Here is a 24,304-nt window from a genome sequence, read left to right as displayed (position 1 = left end):
ACTGAACACCACTCCTCTCCCAGAGCCAGGAATAGAGCCCAGGAGTCCTGAGTCACCAGGCCTGTGTTCCAACCATGGACCTACACACCTGCCCTCCATACCCCTGAAGGGGGGATGACTCCATTGCTGCTGCTACTCCCTGCCCCACAGCCAGGGCCCTTTGCTCCCTGCCCCACAGGTGCTGGGAGTTTTGCTGCTTTCCTTTCTTTGCTATTTCTACATCAATCTCCACCATCGATTGACCATTGCCATGGAGAACAATTACTATGGGAACATCAGACCGTGCTGAGAGTGCGTCTGTCTGTGTGCGTGTATGTCTGTTTGCATGAACATGCGTGACTGCCAACATGCATGTGTCTCAAGCTGTGTGAGCTTGTGTGAGTGAAAGGAAAAGGGAAGATTATGTTCGCTGTGCGTGCGACTGTGAGTGTGCATGCATGGGACAGTGTGCATGTGTGTGCGTGGAACAGTGTGTGCGTGTGTTCATGGGACAGTGCGTGTGTGGCATGGAACAGTGTGTGCATGGGATAGTTTGCACATGTGCGCAGGGGACAGTGTGCATGGAACAGCATGCGTGTGTGTGTGTGGGACAGTGTGCATGGAACAGAGTGCATGTGTGAGCGTTGGACAGTGTGTGCATTGGATACTGTGCATGTGTGCACGTGGGACATTGTGCATGGGACAGTGTGTGCATGGGCGTGTGGGACAGTGGGCATGGGACAGTATGCGTGTGTGCGTGTGGGACAGTGTGCATGGAACAGTGTGCATGTGTGTGCGTTGGACAGTGTGTGCATGGGATAATGTGCATGTGTGCACGTGGGACAGTGTGCATGGGGCAGTGTGTGCATGGGCGTGTGGGACAGTGGGCATGGGACAGTGTGCATGTGGGACAGTGTGTGCATGGGCGTGTGGGACAGTGGGCATGGGACAGTGTGCACTTGTGTACATGGGACAGTGCATGTGTGTGCATGGGACAGTGTGTGCGTGGGACAGTGTGTGTGTGGGACAGGGTGCGCATGTGTGTGGGACAGTGTGTGGCGGACAGTGTGCGCATGGGACAGTGTGCGTATGTGCATGGGACAGTGTGCACGTGGGACAGTGTGCATGTGCGCATGGGACGGTGTGCACATGGGACAGTGGGGGGGCTTTGGCGGCAGGAAGCACCCACCGGGCGATGGCCGGCACTCCATGCACATTCCCGTCTGGCAGGTTTGAATGCCCAACAGGGTACAAGGTGACACAGTAAGACACGTATGACCACAGGAAGGCACAAGTGCTGCAAGCCCCTGTCTGTGCTGGGGGAGGACACACAAGAAACGTTAGCCCTCATGGTGCTGAGTGACAGTCACTCAGGGACGTGAGATCCATAACAGTGAGAGCACCAAGCAGCCCCAGCTCTAGCACCGGGCCCTGCTTCAGTGGCCAGGCTGGCCCCACTGCCAGGGAAGGACACTCTCCATCTGCTCATTAGCGCCCCAGATCAGAGGTGGCCTGATCCCACTGCAGCGCTGCCCTCTCAAAGCTTCTGGAGCCAGACACATCCAGTGATGGAGCGACCTGCCCCTGGCTCTTCGTTTGCTCTCCCTGCTCTGATTAGAATCTGAAGCACTCACGTAGGCATCTGGATCAAACTCTCTAACAGCAGGTGCCACCCTGCCAGTCAGGACGGGGTCGTTCAGTGCATGGCAGATCTTCTGCGAGCCCCTTCGTTCTCCTCTCCAAATCACACAACGTGGCCTGTGGAACTCACTGCCACAGCACAGCAGGGAGGCCAAAAGCTGAGCAGGACTCTACAAAGGATCAACCTTTCTCTGCGTAAGAAGGGCATCCAGCGTGAGAACGGTGTCCATAACCTGGAGGCCTGGCAGGCCTGGAAACACTGGCCAAACCCTAGCTAATGGGGGTTGGGCGGGAACTGTCTCTGGGGGCAGGTTATCCCATAATTCCCTTCTGCAGGAGTTTCTTGCATCTCCCTCTGAAGCAGCGGGTGGTTGGGATGCTCAGAGATGGGATACCAGGCTAGACGGGCCCCTGGACTGACCCACTGTGACAAGCCTTCAGCTTCTTCTGCTTCTCCCACCCAAAGAGCCAAACAGGCACCTCTGTCCTGTTGCAGGGAAGCAGCAAAGCAGTGGAAAGTCTCCTTGGGAGCACAAGACCCGCGTGTGTCCCCTCTCACAGAGCGCTGACCTCCCCCAGCAGACGGCCTGGCCCTGCACACAGCAAAGCACTTTGCCATTTAAAGGCAGTGTGCAGAAAACCAAAAGTCACACAGACCCCCCCCCCCAAATCCCACCCACTGGTGCCAGTCTCGTCTGCCCCCGGCCTGCTTGAAACCGACCCCCCCAAACCTGGCCTTTGCTGTGCTCCATTCTCCCCATGTCACACGGAGGCAGAGAGCAGCAGTGGCCAGAGACCCAGAATATGGGCAGGAGGGGCTGTTTATTCAGCAGGAGACATTGAAACGCCCTTCCCGAGCAGAGCGCCGGCGCCGGCCGGGAAACACAGAGCTGCCCCGTAGCTCGTGGCAGGGTCACGCTGTGGCCTCAGCTGTGCACTTCCTTCCCCGGCCCTCCCTCGGCTTTCTGATCACTCAGCTAAGCCCCAGCCCAGGAGAGATGCCCCCTCCTGGCTCTAGTGCCTAGAGACCGGTCCTGAACAAAGCAATGGGAAGTGATGCCGATCCTGTGCTGTCAGCTCCCCACACTGCTGCTCCATGCACCAGGCCAGTGCCAGCCGTGGTGGCAGGATCTGGCTTTGCCCTGAGCCTAGGCCCAGCTGCACACAGGATCAGCAGCGAGGAGAGCTGCAGAACTTGCGATATGAAGTCAGAAACCCTCCGTCATCAGCCCCTGCTCTGCCAGTCTGATCTCACTGCACATGGCTCAGGTGGAGCATCTCCCCCCGAGAGAGCCTCTGCTGCCCCTTCCCCGTGGGGCACATGTGGCCACGGTATAAGTGCTGCCAGGCAACTGGCTGTGGGGGAGGGGACAGGTTAAATGCCTCCCTTAGAAGGGGCCTGGAGCTGCTCCTGAGCCAGTGAGGTCAATGGGAGCGTTGGCAATTTTGGCATCAAGTGTAACAAGCCCAGGTCAGGGCCCTTCCCCACCACTCAGGTGTGGGGAAGGGCAGGGCGGGTTAACTGGCTGGGATCAATAAGATGCTGCTGTTGTTGAAGCAAAGAGAAAGGTGCTGGCACCCTTCAGTACCGGGGGAGGGATCGGGTCAGCACTGAGGACTGGGAAGGGCTACAGGAGGTCAGGAGCCCAGGGCTGGGGAAGGGCCCAACTACCAGGGGAGGGCATTAGCCAGCCGCGAGGTGGGGAAGGGTAGGGCCCAGCTGCAGGGGAAGGGGGCTGAAGGGCCCAGAGACAAGGGGATGGAAGGCCTGGCACCAGGGCAGGATGTCCAGGCTGAGTCCGACAGGGCTGCCCCTCCCTGCCAGCAGAGCCGTGGGGCCCTGCTGCTGTGAGATTGCAGGGCACGGCTCCAGGCTGGGCGTCTTCTCGCCAATTCCACACAGACCCCAGGGAGGGGGAAAGTGAGGCCTCCAGCAGTGCTCGCTCTGGCCCCAGTGAGGTCGGTGCTAAGGCCTCAGTGACTCCCATGGGAGCTGGACTGGGCTGTAGGGTGAGGGCCGGGAGCCGCCCGAGGTAAGCCCGTGCCCCAGCCCAGAGCCTGCACCCCCAGCCCAGTCCCTGTACCCCCTCCCACACCCCAGCGCCCTTCCTCAACCCGCAGCCCCCTCCCACACTCTGAATCCCTCAGACCCACCCCGAGCCTGGAGCCCCTTCCTGCACCCCCCAGCCCTACCCCAGAGCCTGCACCCCCAGCTGGAGCCCTCATCCCCTCCCGCCCCCCAACCCCCCACCCCAGCCCAGTGAAAGTGAATGAGTTTGGGGGACAGCGAGCCACCGAGGGAGGGGGAATGTAGTGAGCGGCAGCGGGGCCTCGGGGAAGGGGTGGGGCTAGGGTGTTCGGTTTTGTGTTATTAGAAAGTTGACAACCCGATCAGCACATGGCTCCTGTGCCCTATCCTGGGACCGGGGTTGTGGGCAGGGGCCAGTCTGGAGTGATGGGCCCAGGGTTGGTTCTGTGCTGCACCTGCAGGACCCTGGTGCCACGGGGCTGCAGTTGACGAGGCAACACTGGAGGGGGGCCAGGGCAGGAACCGCGGGGAGGGGCAAAGGTACCCTAAGTGTCAGCATCCCTGCGAGAAACAAGGGGGACCCACTGGGGCTGTTCAGAGGCGCGGGGGTTTTAGAGAACCCTGGAGAAGCTGTCACAGCCTGGACAGGCTGCATCACACCGAGCACACAGGGATGGCCTGGTGCTGGGGGCTTTTATCCTGCAGTGCCTCTGCTCCAGGGGAAGCTCAGGGCTGGTCCGTTCAGGCTCTTTCTCAGCAGTGAATCCACTCAGAAAAGCTGAAACAAAAATAAACCTGCAACTACAATACTCCAGGGGAGGGGAGCTGCTGGGGCTGGCACTGCGCCCGCTGTGCAGCGAGATAGCTCCCAGCCCTGCTCCCCGCACTGGCAAACATGCACCTGCACCAAGTCTGCTCCCAGCGCGGCACCTGCTGAATGAGACGTCTCCTCCGTGGAGTTGGGTAATTTGCCTGTCTGCGCAGAGGCACGCGGACGGAATCAACCTCGGTGCCTGCTCAGTGACTGCATCCTGGGCCCAATCAGCCCTGCGGTGACCGGGGGCTGCGCGGTGCCCTGGAGCACAGGAATGGGGAGAGGAGAGCGGGGGGCTGTGGGACATGAGCGAACATTCCCACTCGCTGCTCTCCAGAGCCACGTGCAAACTGCTAATTCTCTTCACTTTTCACTCTTGCTGTGTTTAATTTCAACAAAAGGGAGGGGCCGGCAGAGCTGGGTAAGGGGCAGGGGCACTGCAATGCTGGCATGTCTGACACACAGCCATGCAATGCCCTCAGTCCTGACCCGCAACCCACCACTCGTCCAGCCCTGGGCTCCCCACACCCAGCTCTGTCGCTGACCCTCAATCCCGACCCACAGCTCCAGCTATCCCAGCCCTGGGCTCCCCCAAACACACGCAGCTCTGTCGCTGCCCCTCAATCCCGACCCACAGCCCCAGCTATCCCAGCCTGGGGCTCCCCTCAGCTCTGCCAGTGCCCCTCAATCCCAATCCGCAGCACTCTGCTAGCCCAGCCCAGGGCTCCGCTCCAACACAGTCAGCTCTGCCAGTGCCCCTCAATCCCGTCCCACAGCCCCAGTTATCCTAGCCCTGGGTTCCCCTCCAACACACATGGCTCTGCCGGTGCCCCTCAATCAGCCCCTGCTAGCCCAGCCCTGGTCTCCCCACACCCAGCTCTGCCAGTGCCCCTCAATCCCGTCCTGCAGCCCCCTGCTAGCCCAGCCCAGGGCTCCCCAAAACACACAGAGCTATGTGGCTGCTCCTCAATCCTGTCCCACAGCCCCAAGCTATCCCAGCCCTGGGCTTCCCTCCAACACAGCCAGCTCTGCCGGTGTCCCTCAATCCTGTCCCACAGCCCCCTGCTAGCCCAGCCCAGCTCAGCCCAGCCCTCGGCTCCCCACATACAGCTCGGCCGATGCTCCTGAATTCTGACCTGCATCACCCCTGTGGCCCTGTCTACACAATAAAGATTTAAAACTTGCTCACTAACCCGTTTTCAAACCCAGGGTGGCCAGGGCAGGCCATAGCTTTACTGTGCACTGGCCGGGCAAGGTGATCCCTACAGGGAGCCTAGACATCACTTAACTCCCCCTACAGGTGCCAGCAGGACTGGAGCAATACCTAAGCCCTTGTGCCCTGGCCTTTACCGTGACTGGTTCAGCACGTGTTGGAGGACGTGTGGCCTTATTTATACCGGACTTCTGAAAGCTGTGAGTCCACCCCTGACAGCTCCTGGGCACCAAACACCTTGCACCTCATGCTAGACAGGCCTGCAAGAGCAGGGTCAGGGATGCTGCTCAGAGGGGAAAGGGTTTTTGAGATGCTTGCCTTCCCTGAACACAGGAGTGGCCATTCTTGGGCCTATCTTACCCGGCAGCCGAATCCAGAACCCACCTAAGTTCCCTGTAAGCTGTGTGGCCACACAGCTGCGGGGAGTTCTCTCTCCCCGCTGTAGCTCCGGAGCACCCTCCTGCACCCCAAACCCCTCATTCCTGGCCCCATTCCAGAGCTCTCACCCCCAGCTGGAGCCCTCACCAACCCTCTGTCCCAGCCCTGAGCCCCCTCCCACACCTCGAACCCCTTATTCCCAGCCCCACTCCAGAACCCACAACCCCAGTCGAAGCCCTCACCCCCCCACACACATACATCTTAACCCTCTGCCCCAGCCCTGAGCCCCTCATCCCAGCCCCCTCACCCACTCTCACCCCCTCTGCCCCAGCCCAGAGCCCCCTCCCACACCCCAAATCCCTCAGTCCCACCGCCGCCACGTGAATTTTGTTATGTGCCCCAATATGAAAGGTGATGTGTCACACATCCCCTCCATATGGGGGCCCATAACAAAATTAATTCCACACATCAGTGGGAAAAATTAGAGGGAACACCGGAACCCGCCCCGGCTCAAAACACTGCAGAAAACGAGCAGTGTTTTGGGGTTTGCGCTCTTGGTTCTAAATGGCAGAAGGAAGCGCACAGGGCTGTGAAAATGTCTGGGAGAGAGCGAGACCCCAAACTCCAGTGGATGTCAAACGGGGGGGGTCCCTTTTCAGTTTTGGTTCATTTGGACCCCAAACACCCACAAAAGTGGTTGTTTGAACCCCAGCCCCAGAGCTATCCATTACAGATGGCTCCTGTCTGTGTAGCTCAGCCCCTGCAGAAGAGTTTCCATCTATCGATCTCAAAGCACTTCACTGGATTGTCCTCTCCATGCTGCAAAGGAGGAGGGACTCACTTGAGGTCACACAGCCACGCAGTGGCAGAGCTGGGAGCAGAAGCCAGGTCTCCCCATTCTCAGCCTGGTGCTTTAAGCAGTGGACAGCGCTGCCCCAAGCATGGCGAGGGCTTAGAAATAAGCATTTGCAAGATGCTGATGCCAGAGCAAGTGGAGAAGGCTCATCTGCTCCCCTTGTTCTACACTCCTCCACTGAAATGTCCCCTCACGTGGCTGGAAAAGCTGCCCTCACTAGCACTCTATGCAGGAATCTCTCCTTTTCCTGCACAATGTTCCTCTGGGCTGGAGCCGAGCAGAGCTCACTGTGACCTGGAAAGATCTGAGGTTTGCTTACACACAAAGGAGGAGGCCATAAACAATGAACTGAGCAGGGGAGGGGAGGACAAGATGGGAACAAAGCAAAACATTGGGAGGAAATAAATCTCATTAATCCTTTCCGGGGAGAGGCAGAGGGAGATGGTATCCAGAATGGGGCTGAACTAACAGGGATTGGGTTCTGCAGCCATATAGTGCCTCCTGCCCCAAAGGAATCGCAGCATCCAGCACTGAAATGCAGCCACCTCTGGGGTGAAAAGTGGCAGCTGCATAAACAGCCACACAGGGAGCCACAACTCAGCCATGGTGTCAGAGGGCTCAGTTCACCCCATGAAGCCAGACAAGCTGCATTCACTTACACCAGCCCTGAATTTAGCCCTGGGACAGGACATGACGCCGGATGTTGAATCTGGGGAGATGTTGGACCTTGGCCAGGCCCCCAGGTTAAGGCCCCAGTTCTGCTCTCTTTAACAGCCTTAGTGCTTCAGTGTGTAGTGTGAACTGCAGAGTTTGTGTGCAGGCACTGGCCAGTGCAGGCTGGAGGGCCAGAGAGACCCACAAGGTGTGTCTGTGTCCAGCAGCCTCCATAAAGAACCCCTGTATGTTCATTACATTCACGCCTTGTCTCTTGTTTCCTGCTGCGGGCAGTACCATGCCAGAGCTCAGGGGCAAGGGGCTATGGCTGGTGCTAAAGGAAGGCTGCCAGTCTGGCGTTCTGGCTGCTTTAAACCAGCGCTGGCTGGTGCGGTGCCATTCCCCACACTCAACAGATCACAAAGCCAATTGACAACACCTATACCACTTGCGGCCCCTCAGCTCTAGAGCACCAGCTCCAATCCAGCCCAGGGCCTTTACCGCCACAGTTGCTCAGTGCCCTGACGTGAGTTGTGACAGGTCTCAGCCCGGTTCTGCCACACACCCTCTATCACCACAGCCAGAGAGGCCGTGGGCTGAACGCAGCTCAGGGTCCCAGCTGGAGAGGGCATGGCGCCGGCACTGGGGCGAGGCTCAGAGTGGAGCTGTGGATGCAGCAGGAGCTCCCACCTGGGCTGTCTCTGCTCTGACAGCGCTCAGACTCCAGGCTCCTTCACCCAAGGAGCAGGTGTCACGGAGTGTGGGGGAGTCCAGGCCCTGCACCCCTCTTCCTGGGATTCACTGAGACTCTCAGCCAGCCAGTAAAACCGAAGGTTTATTGGACAACAGGAACACAGTCCAAAACAGAGCTTGTGGGGACACCCAGGACCCCTCAGTGAAGTCCTTCTGGGGGAGCAGGGAGCTTAGACCCCAGCCCTGGGGTTCCCTGTGTTCCTCCACCCAGCCCCAAACTGAAACTAAACCCACCCAGCAGGTTCCCTGCTGCAGCCTCCCATCCACATTCCTGGGCAGAGGTGTCACCTCCCCCTCCCCCTCCTGGCTCAGGTGACAGGCTCTCAGGTCTCCCGTCCCCAGGGCACATTCCCAGGTCAACACTCCCCCCTCCCTGCTGCGTCACATCGTCACATCTCTCCCCCCTTCGAGACTGAACTGAGCGGGGTCACTGTGACCAGTGACCTGGGGAAGTTCGGGGCCCCCTCTCCGGGACAGCGCATCCGCTATCAGGTTGGCACTTCCCTTCACATGGACCACGTCCATGTCGTAATCCTGCAGGAGCAGGCTCCACCTCAGGAGCTTGGCATTGGCTCCTTTCATCTGGTGCAGCCAGGTCAGGGGAGAGTGGTCGGTGTACACGGTGAAGTGTCGCCCGAAGAGATAGGGCTCTAGTTTCTTGAGGGCCCACACCATGGCCAGGCACTCCTTCTCGATGGCCGCGTAGTGTTGCTCCCGGGGTAGCAACTTCTTGCTCAGGTACACGATGGGGTGTCTCTCCCCCTTTTCATCCTCCTGCATTAACACCGCCCCCAGTCCCGTGTCGGAGGCGTCGGTGAACACCACAAAGGGCTTGTCAAAGTCTGGGTTTGCTAGAACTGGGCCACTGACCAGAGCCTCCTTCAGCGCCCGGAAAGCCTCCTGGCACTGCTCGGTCCAGACCACCTTGTCTGGCTTCCCCTTCTTGCATAGCTCAATGATGGGGGTGGCTATGGCGCTAAAGTGGGGCACAAATCTTCGGTAGTATCCTGCCATCCCAATAAAGGCTTGGACCTGCTTTTTGGTGTGGGGAGCGGGCCAGTCTCTGATCACCTCCACCTTGGCCGGTTCCGGCTTTAGGCGGCCGCTCCCCACCCGATGGCCCAGGTAAGATACTTCAGCCATCCCCACCTTGCACTTCTCCGCTTTGACAGTCAGCCCAGCCCCCTGGAGTCGGTCCAGCACTTGTCTAACCTGGGACACGTGGTCCTCCCAGGTCTGGCTAAAGACACAGATGTCGTCAATATACGCCACGGCAAAACTCTCCATCCCCCTCAGGAGCTGGTCCACCAGGCGCTGGAAGGTGGCCGGCGCTCCCTTGAGGCCGAAAGGCAGGGTCAGAAACTCATAGAGCCCCAGAGGGGTGATAAAGGCCGATTTCAGCCGGGCATCTGCATCCAGCGGCACTTGCCAGTAGCCCTTTGTAAGGTCCATGGTGGTAAGGTACCGAGCTCCTCCCAGCTTGTCTAGGAGCTCGTCCGGCCTGGGCATGGGGTAGGCATCCGATACAGTGATGGCATTGAGCTTCCGATAGTCCACACAGAACCGGACTGACCCATCCTTTTTGGGGACCAGCACCACCGGCGAGGCCCAAGGGCTGGCCGATGGCTGGATCACCCCCAAAGCCAGCATGTCCCGGACCTCTCTTTCCAGGTCCTGAGCAGTTTTCCCTGTGACTCGGAAGGGGGAGCATCTTATCGGCGGGTGCGACCCTGTCTGCACCCGGTGGACAGTCAGATTAGTGCGTCCAGGCTGGTTGGAAAACAGCTGTCGGTACGGATGCAGCACCCCCCTGACCTCAGCTTGCTGGGCAGGGGTGAGCTGATCCGAGAGGGGGATTGTTTCCAGGGGGGAACCAGCTCTGGTCCCAGGGAATAGATCTACTAAAGGGTCATCTCCCTGCTCCTCCCACTGACCACACACAGCTAACACCACATTCCCCCTGGCATAATATGGCTTCATCATATTCACATGGTACACCCGGCGGTGGTGGGCCCGGTTCGACAGCTCCACCACATAGTTTACCTCATTGAGCTGCTTGACGACCTTGAACGGGCCCTCCCAGGCGGCCTGTAGTTTGTTCTTTCTCACGGGGATGAGAACCATCACCTGATCCCCGGTGGCGTAGGCACGGGCCCGCGCCGTGCGGTCATACCAGACCTTCTGCTTCCTCTGGGCTCTGGCCAGATTCTCCCTGGCCAGGCCCATGAGTTCAGCCAGTCTCTCTCGGAAGGTCAGGACATACTCCACCACTGACTCTCCATCGGGAGTGGCCTTCCCCTCCCACTCGTCTCTCATCAGGTCCAGGGGGCCCCTCACCCTCCTTCCATATAACAGTTCGAAAGGCGAAAATCCGGTAGACTCCTGGGGCACCTCCCTGTACGCGAACAGCAGGTGAGGTAAGTACTTGTCCCAATCCTGCGGGTGCTGGTTCATAAAGGTTTTCAGCATCATCTTTAGCGTCCCGTTAAACCTCTCCACCAGCCCATTGGACTGGGGGTGATACGCTGAGGCCCAGTCGTGCCGGACCCCACATTTCTCCCACAAGCACCGGAGCAGGGCCGACATGAAGTTGGAGCCTTGGTCTGTCAAGACTTCCCTGGGGAACCCCACTCGGCTGAAAATGGTCAGGAGCGCATCTGCCACGGTGTCTGCTTCAATGGAAGCTAAGGGCACTGCCTCGGGGTAGCGGGTGGCGAAATCTACCACCACCAGAATGTATTTCTTCCCCGACCGGGTCGTCTTGCTGAGAGGCCCCACGATGTCCATGGCCACCTTCTGGAAAGGCTCCTCTATGATGGGCAAAGGTCTCAACGCCGCTTTCCCCTTGTCCCGGGCCTTCCCCACCCTCTGACAGGGGTCACAGGATCGGCAATACTGCCGGACGGTGGTAAAGACCCCGGGCCAGTAAAAGTTCTGTAGCAACCTCTGCCGGGTGCGCTGGATTCCCTGGTGCCCTGCGAGGGGGATGTCATGGGCCAGGGACAGGAGCTTGCGGCGGTACTTCTGGGGGACCACCAGCTGCCTCCTGATCCCACAGGACTCCCCTTCCCCTGGGGGAGCCCATTCTCGGTACAGGAACCCCTTCTCCCACAGGAACCTCTCCTGGCAGCCTCTCCTCATGGTCCGTCCCTCACTGAGGTCGGCCAGGTCCCTGAGCTTCTGCAAGGAGGGATCTTTCCTCAACTCGGCCTGGAACTCAGCGGCTGGGGAAGGGATGGGGCCCGGTTCCCCCTCCGTGGCCAGGTCTGAGGCCGCAGCCTCTCTGAGCCGTGCCCCTCGGCGCTCCCTCCCCAACCGAGTAGGGTCTCGCGCCTCCAGTGTGGTACCCTCCCCAGGGTCAGGTCGCAGTGCCCCTCACCAGCTCTGGCTACGGGTCACAACCAGGGCGGTCTGGGGGTCGCTTGGCCAGTCCTCTAGGTCTCCCCCCATCAAAACTTCAGTGGGCAAATGGTGGTGTACCCCCACATCCTTGGGGCCCTCCTTGGTCCCCCATTTCAGGTGTACCCTTGCCACGGGCACCTTAAATGGGGTCCCACCCACCCCCGTCAGGGTCAGGTAGGTGTTGGGCACCACCCGATCTGGGGCCACCACCTCGGGCCGGGCCAGCGTCACCTCCGCGCCCGTATCCCAGTATCCATTGACCTTCCTCCCATCCACCTCCAGGGGAACAAGGCACTCTCTCCGGAGGGACAGCCCCGCACCCACCCTGTAAACCGAGCACCCTGAGTCCAGAGCCTCCAGCCCTCTGGCGGGGCTGGCTGGGGGTACTCTTCCCTCCTGAGCAGGTGGCAAACTGGTAGCCCCCCTTTCCTGGGTCGCCTGCCCCTCGTCCAGCTGAGTCCCTACCCAGTTAACCCTGGGTAGGTTGGGTCTGCTCAGTTTGTCCCTGAGCCCGGGGCACTGGGCCCGTACGTGGCCTCTCTGGCCACAGTGATAGCAGCTCAGGTCACGTTGGTCCCCTCGAACGGGTCGGAGGGGCCCGACACCAGGCGTTCCCCTTTGGAGGGGGTTCTCCCTATTTCCCCGCTGGGAGGCCCCATGGTGACTCTCTCTCTGCATCGGGGGGGGCCTGTTCTTTTGGGACTCCTCCCGGCTACCCCCTGACCGACTGTTCACAAACTCGTCGGCCAGCTGCCCTGCATGCTGGGGGTTCGCGAGCTTTTTGTCCACCAGCCACAGCCTCAGGTCGGAAGGGCACTGTTCATACAGGTGCTCCAGTACAAACAGGTCAAGCAGGTCCTCTTTAGTTCGGGCCCCCGCTGTCCACTTGCGGGCATATCCCTGCATCCTGTTGACCAGTTGTAGGTAGGTGACCTCAGGCGTTTTACGCTGACTCCGGAACCTTCTCCGGTACATCTCGGGGGTCAGCCCAAACTCACGGAGCAGGGCCTGTTTGAACAGTTCATAGTCCCCTGCCTCTGCCCCTGTCATCCGGCTGTAGACCTCCACGGCTTTGGGGTCCAGTAAGGGGGTGAGGAACTGGAGCCTGTCTGCAGGGTCAACCCTGTGCAGCTCGCAGGCATTCTCAAAGGCCGTCAGGAAGCTATCTATGTCCTCCCCCTCCTTCCGCTGGGCCAGGAAGCACTTATCAAAGCTCCTTGCAGTCTTGGGTCCCCCCTCACTCACCGCAGCCGGGGCCCCACTGCTCCTCAGCCTGGCCAGCTCCAGTTCATGCTGTCTTTGTTTCTCCTTCTCCTGCTGCTCATGTTGACGTTCCCTCTCCTTCTCCTGACGCTCCCTCTCCTTCTCCTGACGTTCCCTCTCCTTCTCCTGACGCTCCCTCTCCTTCTCCTCCTGCTCATGTTGACGTTGTTTCTCCTTCTCCTCCTGCTCATGTTGACGTTGTTTCTCCTCATGTTGACGCTGTTTTTCATGATCCTCCAGCTCCCTCATTTTCCTCTCCCTCTCCCATTGCAGCCGCATCCGCTCCAGGGATGGGGAGCTCCGCTGGGAGGATCCCCTGCTGGCTGCTGGGGTCAGGGGGCCCTCGGTATTCGCTGGGCTTCCCACAACCCCTCCCCCAGGCATAGGTAGGAAGGGTCTCGGGGTGTCCTGGGCAGCAGTCTGACCCCTCCCAGCCTGGTCAGGCCCCAGGGCCCACGCTGCGTCCGCCGGGCGGCTTCCCTCAGGGACAGGGATCGGGTCATCCAAGCGATCCCTCTCCTCCAGCTGGGCAATCAGCTGTTCCTTGGTGGACCTCCCGACGCGCAGCCCCCTCTGCCTGCACAGCTCCACCAGGTCGCTCTTAAGGCGTTTAGCATACATCTCCCGGCTGGCCACTCGCAGGCCGGGCAGCTGTCCACGGTTTCCAGGAAAAGCCCCTAGTGTGCCAGTCCTTCTTGAGGTCACCACCTCTTTGCCAGGGTCGAGCTGCAGACTCCTCCGCCCCTGGGACCGCTCGCTGCAATCCCCCGGGGGACCCTGTTACTGCAAAAGTCCTTCTCTCTGGTGACACACTCCCAGGGGTTAACCGCCCCCTGAAACCGTCTCTCTCTGAATCTTCAGCACGCCTGGTCCCCGTCAATCCCCCTTCGTTTTACTGTTCCCCAGTCACTTACTGCAGGAAGCGCCGTTCACGGGGTGCAGTAGATCCCACCGCTGCCACCAGTTGTCACGGAGTGTGGGGGAGTCCAGGCCCTGCACCCCTCTTCCTGGGATTCACTGAGACTCTCAGCCAGCCAGTAAAACCGAAGGTTTATTGGACAACAGGAACACAGTCCAAAACAGAGCTTGTGGGGACACCCAGGACCCCTCAGTGAAGTCCTTCTGGGGGAGCAGGGAGCTTAGACCCCAGCCCTGGGGTTCCCTGTGTTCCTCCACCCAGCCCCAAACTGAAACTAAACCCACCGAGCAGGTTCCCTGCTGCAGCCTCCCATCCACATTCCTGGGCAGAGGTGTCACCTCCCCCTCCCCCTCCTGGCTCAGGTGACAGGCTCTCAGGTCTCCCGTCCCCAGGGCACATTCCCAGGTCAACACTCCCCCCTCCCTGCTGCGTCACATCGTCACATCAGGTCACACGGGCGCTGGGTTCTATGGGAACATTTGCTTGGCACCTAAGTAACCGATGGGCGCAAAGGGGCCGAGCGCAGCATTAATTAGCACCAGTTCCCAAAGCAAAAGGTGGCAGCAGGAGCCTTTCCTGCTCATCACTAGGAGAAAGCAAAGCTGGGTCAGTGGCTTGTGTTGCAAATCAGAGCATTCACCTTGGCAGTAAGCCAGGCGCCAGCACTGAGCCAGCAGCACATTTGCATACATTAGCATGTGCTCGCTGGTTGGCTGCTGGCATGGGTGTGCAGAGTCCGGGGCAGGGCTGTGCTCCCCACACGGCACATGTTGGCTCAGTTGCTCAAAGGATCATGCGCTGGGCACAGGGCAGGGACTGGTGCCTGGGGTGGGGCTGGCTCTGGGGTTCCCACAGCCTGGTGCCGAAGCAGTTATTCAGGGCCCCAGGCAAATCTACCTGTCTGTCCCCCCAGACACCCCAATCTATCTCACGGTTTTATCCTGCTGCCCACCAGCACAGTGTCTGGTGCCTTCTATGTGTGCGCAATAGCAGCAGCCAAGTCCCTAGAAGACATCATGGGGTCTCTGGCTCCTCCGGCGGGGGTCAGAGCTCTGCTTGGGGTAGGGGGTTTGGTTTGGTTTTCGGGGGGAGGGATGTTCCCCTGGAAACCTAGCCCACGAAGTCACCTGGCTCTGGGGGAGTGGGGAGTGGGGTGCATAGCAAATGGGCAGCAGCAGGGGAGCCCTGCAGGGCATGGCCAGGGCACTGCATGTGAAGGGACTGTAACTGGTGGCCACCACAACAGGGGCCCGAGTCTGCGCACAGCAGAGACAGGGCAGAGGCTGTGCGGAGGGGTCCCAGTGAGAGACACAAACTCATGAGCCTGGCCTGGAAACCAGCAAGCTCCTATTTGGCTCTAGAAGAGACTGGGAGGCACCCTGGGTACAGGGCCTGAGGAGCCCTCTGCTGGACCATCCCCTCCCACCCAGGGGCCAAATAGGAACCACTATTGTTTTACTTTGAATCATAACTGTCTAAAGCCACTGGCCCAAGGGGATTTCCCCTCCCTGTCAGCTCTAGGCCAATGCCCTTCACTCAACCACGGCTGAGTCATTGGTGGGACCCACCGGGCCTAGCGCTTACAGGGCCTGGCAAATGGTGCCTGTGAATTGTGGTTTGCCTGGTGCAAGACTAGCACTGTAGAGGTCTGGTTACCCTGGCACCAGTGGCTTTAACAATGACCGCAGGATTGACCAGCAGCTTTCACACCTCTACAGCAAAGCCACCTCTTCGAGAGCCCATGCTGGGGAGACTGAAGATTGAGGGATGCGACGTGCCAGCCCCTCGCTGCAGAGCGGGGACAGCCCAGTAAGGGGCTCCCACTGCATCCACATCTCAGCCCCTGTGATACAGGACCACATCCTCACTTCCCAGAGTTCCAGATCCCAGCAAGCCGACGCGCCCCAAACGCGGCAGAGCCCCCTTCTCTCTTCATCCCCGACTAACAGCAGGCCCCACCCCCTCTGATCACCATCACTGCCGGCGCGGCTATTGTCTCCAACCAAGCCACTCCCTGGACTCACCACTCCCTCTCCACTGGCTGAACATTATGGTTTCAGTGCAATCCAGTGCTAATTCTTCTAGCATCAACTTTCAAACGGACATTGGGATTTGCATGACACAGAGGCTCAAATAATGGATCCTGCTTCCCAACTTTTAACCCCCACCCTACCCTGACAGCTGTGCCGATGCCCCTCAGTCCCAACTCAGAGCCACCTGCTAACCCAGCCCGGGGCCCCCCACCTGCCATGCACACGGCTCTGCCAGAGCCCCTCAGTCCTGACCCGCAGCCCCCATTAACCCAGCCCTGGACCCCCACCGGCCATGCACATGGCTCTGCCAGTGCCCCTCAGTCCTGACCCGCAGCCCCCGCTAACCCAGCCCTGGGCCCCCCACTGGCCATGCACACGGCTCTGCCAGTGCCCCTCAGTCCTGACCCTCAGCCCCCGTTAACCCAGCCCTGGGCCCCCCACCGGCCATGCACACGGCTCTGCCAGTGCCCCTCAGTCCTGACCCGCAGCCCCCGTTAACCCAGCCCTGGGCCCCCCACCGGCCATGCACACGGCTCTGCCAGTGCCCCTCAGTCCTGACCCTCAGCCCCCGCTAACCCAGCCCTGGGCCCCCCACCTGCCATGCACACGGCTCTGCCAGTGCCCCTCCGTCCTCACCCGCAGCCCCCACTAGCCCAGCCCTGGGCCCCCCACCTGCCATGCACACGGCTCTGCCAGTGCCCCTCCATCCTGACCCGCAGCCCCCTCTAACCCAGCATTGGGCCCCCCACCTGCCATGCACACGGCTCTGCCACAGCCCCTCAGTCCTGACCCGCAGCCCCCGCTAACCCAGCCCGGGGCCCCCCACCAGCCATGCACACGGCTCTGCCAGTGCCCCTCAGTCCTGACCCGCAGCCCCCGTTAATCCAGACCTGGGCCCCCCACCTGCCATGCACACGGCTCTGCCAGTGCCCCTCAGTCCTGACCCTCAGCCCCCGCTAACCCAGCCCTCGGCCCCCCACCGGCCATGCACACAGCTCTGCCAGTGCCCCTCAGTCCTGACCCGCAGCCCCCACTAACCCAGCCCTGGGCCCCCCACCGGCCATGCACACGGCTCTGCCAGTGCCCCTCAGTCCTGACCCGCAGCCCCCGCTAACCCAGCCCTGGGCCCCCCACTGCCATGCACACAGCTCTGCCAGTGCCCCTCCATCCTGACCCACAGCCCCCGTTAACCCAGCCCTGGGCCCCCCACCGGCCATGCACACGGCTCTGCCAGTGCCCCTCAGTCCTGACCCTCAGCCCCCGCTAACCCAGCGCTGGGCCCCCCTCTCACAATTCTGCCAGTGCCCCTCCACTGTGACCCATGCTCTCAAGCCCCCGACCGATGAGCTGGGCTGACGTTGCACCTGTTTAGGGTCATGTTGCTGCTGGCACTAGGTGACTGTGGGATGATGGGTTGCTGCTGGGAGGAATGGGACCCCAGCACATCAGGGAAGGCTCCCTCCTAAGGAGCTGGAGAAGCAGGAAGGAGCTGATGGCTCCATATCTCTCCCATATCCCTGGGGCTTCCCCTTCCCTCCCTAGCCCTGCTACCTGCTCAGAAGCCAGAAGACAGTGGGAGGAGCATGAAACAGGCTGTAACAGCCCTGGTGGGACCATGGGGGCTCAGGAGCTGCAGGACTGTAGAGAGGGAGCAGCCAGCCTCTGATGCCCCAGAGGGAGGGGAGCTCCCACTCTCCAGGCAGCGTCAGGATGGACCCAAGTGGAGTCAGAAGCCAGGGCAGCAAGAAGGAGGCTCCATGGCAGGCAGGGCCTCTCCTCCCTCTGCACAGAGCTGACCCCCCATGGCCATCTGGAGGTCTGAGTATGTTGGGCCTCAAGCAAAGCCCCATCTGACCCCACTCTAGCCTCTGGAGGGTCTGGAATGTGCAGCCAGGCCTGGGGCTGGGTCCAAACACTGCCCTGGGCCCATCTTGGGGTGTGGGGTCATTTTCCTATCCCTCTGTGAGTGGAAGGGACTGAGGGAAACAGGGGCAGCTCCACCCTCTGCCGGTGGGCAGTCAAAATCCAGACCAAGAGAGAGATTTATTTTAGGAACAAACATTTATAAGAGGACCTCACATTCCTCATAGCAAAGTCCTTATGCAATGAGCGACTGTGAAATGCAGCCACCTCTGGGGTGGAGGATGACAGCACAGCAGCCTCCGTGGGGATTTCTGGCCAATAACCCCATTTCGACCATGTCCCAGCAGAGCAGACCTGGACCTCTGTTGTTTTAAGCACATATGGAGCAAACAGTATGAACCACCTGGCATCTACGCAGCAAGAAGGGAGGCTCTGGCACTGAGGGTCTGGCACTCGGGCATCCTCTCCTGTGCCAGCTCCTGAGAAGGACCCACATCTGGGCAGGGAGAGGCCTGGCAGCTCAATGGGGGGGGTGTAACCGGGCTGTGCCTGGGCTCAGCGCCACTGGACTGGGAGGAAAATTTGGCTGAGGCATCATGGCTCCATTGCCCAGGCAGGAGACAAAGCCAACCCCAAGAACTCCTCATCCCAGCAGGGGGATCCCACTCGGGCCCCAAGTTCTCCCAGCATGTGCCCGCTCCTCCCCCTCAATGAATCACTGCCACACTCATTGCCTTTGGCTTTCCTGGTAGATTTGCTCCTCAGAGATCTCGGGAGACTCCGGATTTAAGTCTCTGCTGTGAATGTTCAGAACCAGGGGGTCAAACTGGGGAAAAAGCCAGCTGTGATGCCCCAGGCTTCACTCACAAACCCCTCAAGATGCCCCATGAGATCCTGCACAGGGCCATCCTTCCATCATCCTCCCACTTCGCCAGCTGCTTTGATCAGCAGTGACCAGTGCTGACATTTAAACCATCATCATTTCTCTCCGGAGTCAACACCCTTGGGAAGGACCAGGGTCAGTTCACACAGTGTGACCAGACCAGGGTCTCTGCAGACTCAGACAGACAACGCTGCATTCCTGACGCTTAGGTCACACCTCTGAGGGCATCTCGTAGCCATAAGGGCTAAAGGCTTCATTCTGGTTTGAGGAGAAGCTCGGGATGGCAGCCCCCAGGAGAGTTTCACATCCCCCCAGAGTGCTGTGAATTGGCCTGGGATGGCCCCGCCGCAGGATTCATGCACCCAAGGGGTCTGACCGCCTGGAGCCGGACTCCCTGCATCACACCAGCTTCCTCACCCACCCTGCCCTGTGTCCCTCGGCTGATGCTCTCAGACACTGCAGTTCCCAGCGTGAACGCCTGGTGCCTGGGAGGCTTGCACAATGCATGAGGCTGGGTTACTCGGCACGGCACTGCTGACCCCATTGGGTGCCTGGCAGCCCACACTGCCCAGCCGCAGCCAGCCGCAGCACGGAGATGAACGCGCCCGCAGCACGTACACCCCCATGGTATGGCACAGGCCACTCCTGGGAAGCCTCCTACCTGCTGGCCCTCAACAGGCTGCCTCCTGACCCTCCCAACCACCCGCCCATGGCCTGCTCCCCTCCAGCCCAGGAGAGGGACTCTACAGCTCCCCCCCGGTCAGCCGGCTGCCTCTGAACTGCATGAGCTCAGGGGCTCCCTTGGGGTTAAAGAGGGGAGTTTAGGGAGCTGGGGGCCTCTCCCCACCCAGCGGTGCCCATTGCCCAGTGAGAAGTGACCTCCTGACTCAGAAACAAAACCCTGCAAAGGGGAATGAACGGATCATGAAAAGTGTGATGACAAGGACAATGCTCCAGCCTCCCCAGGGCCCCTGGCACCCAGCAGCTCCCATTGCTTTTGGCGGGGAGAGGGGCAGTCTCCGCTGTTCTCAGTGGGAACTGCTGGGGGCTCCGCACACTTGAAACCCTGGCCCTTAGCTCTTTACAAACATCTATGATCCCTGCCTGTGAGGTGTCACTGAACTCAATCTACAGACAGAAGAAACTGAGGCACGGATAGGGGACGGGACTCACCCAGCGTCACAGAGAGAGTCAGTGACCAAGTCGGACATAGAACCCACAAGACCTGGCTCGCAGGCCCCCTGCTCTAACCCACTAGACCTCACTCCTCTCCCAAAGCTGGGATTAGAACCCAGGAGTCCTGCCTCCCATTCACCTCACTCAAACCCACTAGACCTACTCAAAGGGGTGACTCGATTAGAGTGTGTAAGTACCTAGCTGGGGAACACATATTTGACAATGGAATTCAGGGAAGTTCTACGCAGTAGCTCAGACCAGATGATCACAGTGGTCCTTTCGACTCTTATTCCTCCCAGGAAGGACTCTCAGCCCAGACGGTGTGGAGGAGTGGGAGGTGGAAGCTCCTGTTCCTAGCTCAGACAAAGCAGCTCCCCTACAGGATGGGTGAGGAAGGTGCCATTTCCCCTGCTCTCCCCCCACCCCCCAGTGCGTTACCCCCTGCATCAGTTTCCCATTTATTTGCATGTCCCCAGCCTCCACCCCGGCTGCTGCTGGCAAGATGCTACAGCAGCTCCTCCGAGCCTCTCTGCAGACGCGCTGTGCAACAGCAACACAGATGGCGCCCGTCAGCATTTAGCTCCTCTGGGACGTGACAGCAAGACACGGTGCTGAGACGGCCCGTGTTTCACAATCCCACATCTTTGGGCTCCCCAGTATCATCCTGACCACGAAGATGCACTGCTGGGGCTGCCGTCCCCAGTAGCAAGAGGAAAACTCATGAGCTTCAGCCCTGGAACCGATTAAGATGCTCGGCCCTGCACGAGGAGAGCCACTGGACTGCACGGAGTTCCTGTAACAAAGTCTCCACTCCGTCCTCACGGAAGGCAGGACTGGAAGGGCCCAGGGTGGTAACTACCACTCAGCCGGGCTCTGTGCTGCCTGCCTGTCGGAGACCAGACTTTGCAACCCCTCAAATGACCAGCAGTTCTGGGGTCTGCGCCACACCTCCTGTCCCTGCCCAGGTGAGATAGCCCCACCTGGGTATGGCCAACCCCAGGCCTCTCCAAATTGTGAGTCTGGCTCGAAAATCATGTTTGTTTGTATGTTTTTTAAATTAATGACTACTGGTTTCTGTTTTGTTGCCTTCTGGTTCCAGAGCCTTTCACCTGTGCTCGGGTCACATTTTCAAGCTTTTCTCCACAACCAGGAGGACCAGAAACTCACTAAAAAGAAAAGGAGTACTGCAGCTGTAGCTCACGAAAGCTTATGCTCAAATAAATTTGTCTCTAAGGTGCCACAAGTCCTCCTTTTCTTTTTGCGGATACAGACTAACATGGCTGCTACTCTGAAACCAGAACCTCACTGAGATTCTAGCCTGGGACTTCCCCCCCCCCAGCTCTACGAGTGCCCCTCAGTCCCAACCCACAGCCCCTGCTATGTCACCCCGGGACTCCCCCCCTGCCCCCAGCTCTGCCGGTGCCCCTCAGTTCTGACCCACAGCCCCCTGCTATGCCAGTCCGAGGCTCTCCACACCCAGCGTTACGAATGCACCAGGATGTCCTCTCCTGACCTTTGCCATTTCATTCCCGAGGTCTCCCTTGACACACAATCCCGCGGCTGTTCCAGCCCAGATGCAGACTGGCAGCCAAGGGAGCTGGGCCGCTACTGCAAGGCAGGCACATGAAGGCTGGCTGGGTGCTAGGTTGATCTGATGCTGTTAGCCCACCAGAGTCCAGGCCCCTAGAGGTGAGCCCTCCGCCCCAGGGTGCTGACCCTGCCTGCACAGCCATGCCATGCCAGCCCCGCCTCTGCCACCAGCTCCACTCTGTTCCCCCCAGAACTCCCAAGGGGGCTGGGCCTGGCCACTGCTCAGCATGTGGTTAGGACATGATGGATTAAAAACGTGAGCCAGAGTCTCTGCCTCGTCCCCGGTCTCGGGGCCAAGGTCTCGCCCTGGATCCCTGCCAGCAGGCGCCAAAAGGGAGGGAGCGCTGGAGCCTCAGCAACGCAGGGGGCAGGGGTCGTGGGGGGAGGGGCAGGACCAGGTGCCGCATGGTACGAGTCTAGACCCTGCCCCTCGGCTCACCAGATGCCATGGCGCGGAGCTAGCCCATGGCTGAGCCCAGCAGCGCGGGGCTGGCACGGGGACAGTGAAGCGCCCCAGGCGTTCCCAGTGCACTGGCCACGGGGCTGAGCCAGGCCAGGCCAGGTGCTGCTCCCAGCGCAGCCACTCGCCCTGGGCTCACTCGGGCTTCAGTGAGACCCGCCCTCCGCCCTCTGCCCGGGCAGCCCGGGGCACGGGGAGGCGCTGGGAACAGCCGGATCTGACCGTCCGGCCAGGCGCAAGCAGCCGAAGGGGAGCGCCAGTGACAGCTCACAGGCTGCGCTTGAGGGGAGCGGCCCCTAGCACCCCCCTACGCACACCCGGACAACACTCCGAACACCACCCGCACCTGGCACAACAGCCCAGACAACCCACACCACCACACACCATCACACAGCCCCCCGCCACACCCGGCACAACACCCCAGACAACCCACACCCCGCACAACACCCCCACCTGGCACAACACCCCAGACAATCCATACCCCCCACACCATCACACCCCCCCCACCACACCCCCACTCGGCACAACACCCCCGTACCGGGGACCACACCCCGCACAACACCCCCCTACCCGGCATAACACCCCAGACAACCCACACCCTCACACAGCCCCCCATCACACCCGGCACAACACCCCCCCACCCGGCACAACACCCCAGACAATCCATACCCCCACACACCATCACACACCCCCCACCACACCCCCACTCGGCACAACACCCCCGTACCGGGGACCACACCCCGCACAACACCCCCCTACCCGGCATAACACCCCAGACAACCCACACCCTCACACAGCCCCCCATCACACCCGGCACAACACCCCCCCACCCGGCACAACACCCCAGACAATCCATACCCCCACACACCATCATACCCCCCCCACCACACCCCCACTCGGCACAACACCCCCGTACCGGGGACCACACCCCGCACAACACCCCCCTACCCGGCATAACACCCCAGACAACCCACACCCTCACACAGCCCCCCATCACACCCGGCACAACACCCCCCCCACCTGGCACAACACCCCAGACAATCCATACCCCCACACACCATCACACCCCGCACAACACCCCCACCCGGCACAACACCCCCGTACCGGGCACCACACCCCGCACAACACCCCCCTACCCGGCACAACACCCCAGACAATCCACACCCTCACACAGCCCCCCATCACACCCGGCACAACACCCCAGACGACCCCCCCACCACACATCCTGCATGACACTCTGACCCACCCCAGTGCCCCCCACAACACATACAACGTCCCACTACACACCGCGACTCAAACCCCGGAGCCCTCCACGACGGCCCACGCCCGTGCCCCGCGCAGGTACGTGGGTCCTGGCCGGGCAGCTCCTCCAAGCCCGGCAGGCGGGGGGTCCTTTCCTTGGCTCCGACAGGCCGGCCCGAGTCTCCAGCCCTGTCCGGCTCCTCCGCCCCCTTGCCCGGAAGGCGCTGGCAGCCCCGGGCGCAGGAGGGTCCGTGCGCGCCCTGCCCGCAGGGTCGCTCCCCTGGGCGCATCGCCAAGGAACCGGCCCCCACAGAACAAAGCTCCGCTCCAGACCCACCTGCTCGGCTGCCTCCGGGTCCAGATGCGTCTCCAGCAGCGGGACGGTGAATTGGATCTTCCGGGGGCTGTTGGGCTCCATGGCCGGGGGCGCCGCGGGCTCCAGCTCCGCTCTCCCAGAGACACCGGCAGGGAGAGAAGGACGCGCCCTGCGCTCGGCTCCCCGCGCCGCGCTCGCCCAGGTTGCCCCTGCCAGTCTCCGCTCAGTCCCGGTGCCTCCGCTCGGGGAGCTGGAGAAGCAGCCGGTGCCTATTGGCTGGTCGGGCGCGGCCCGCCGCCCCCTCCCCCTGACACACGCACACACACACACGCACACACACACAAGCTTCCCGGAGCGTTAACCCTCCGCCTCCCAGCCCGCGGCAGCCGCCCGAGGTGATGGGGCCGCTCCCTACAATGGGTGGGGAAGATGGTGCCGAGCATCCCCGGCTCGGGCGCCCATCACCCGGGCGCGGGGCGCCCTGGCGCGATGTGAGCAGCTTGGCGCGAGCGGACAGCGCAGACCCCGTTCCGTGCTGGCGCGGGCGTGCAGGATCAGGCCCCCACTTCTACCCCGTTCATCGGCCGTTTCTTATGATCTCGGGATGCAGAGCCCGCAGGGGATCCGCAGAGCCTGCGGTTTTGCAGACGGAAGAGCGGGGCCCGGCTGCGGTGCAAGAGCTGTGGGAAAAAAAGCCCCAGAGCCGGGGGACAGCAGCCCCAGAACCGGGGGAACAGCAGCCGCGGAGCCGGGGGACAGCAGCCCCAGAACCGGGGGAACAGCAGCCCCGGAGCTGGGGACAGCAGCCCCAGAACCGGGGGACAGCAGCCCAGAGCTGGG

The 24,304-nt window shown here is 61.0% G+C and overlaps 1 protein-coding gene across 4 annotated transcripts in view; it reads right to left on the bottom strand.

Annotated features, from left to right (window-relative positions):
• Nucleotides 1-23,777, bottom strand: part of PPP1R1A (protein phosphatase 1 regulatory inhibitor subunit 1A) — a 71,008-nt gene extending 47,231 nt beyond the window's left edge. For 2 of the 4 annotated variants that reach the window (XM_074935776.1, XM_074935775.1), the window contains exon 1: nucleotides 23,486-23,777. In XM_074935776.1, coding sequence (XP_074791877.1) covers nucleotides 23,486-23,566 — 81 coding nt within the window. In that variant the 5' untranslated portion in view covers nucleotides 23,567-23,777. The remainder of the gene's footprint in view (nucleotides 1-23,485) is intronic. The other 2 variants (XM_074935774.1, XM_074935773.1) reach the window with 2 other exon arrangements.
• Nucleotides 23,778-24,304: the final 527 nt, after the last annotated feature.

The sequence above is a fragment of the Natator depressus genome, chromosome 20 (assembly GCF_965152275.1).
Source record: "Natator depressus isolate rNatDep1 chromosome 20, rNatDep2.hap1, whole genome shotgun sequence".
NCBI lineage: Eukaryota > Metazoa > Chordata > Testudines > Cheloniidae > Natator > Natator depressus.
Note: the sequence above shows the minus strand (reverse complement) of the source record. Positions and strands in the feature narration are given on the sequence as shown.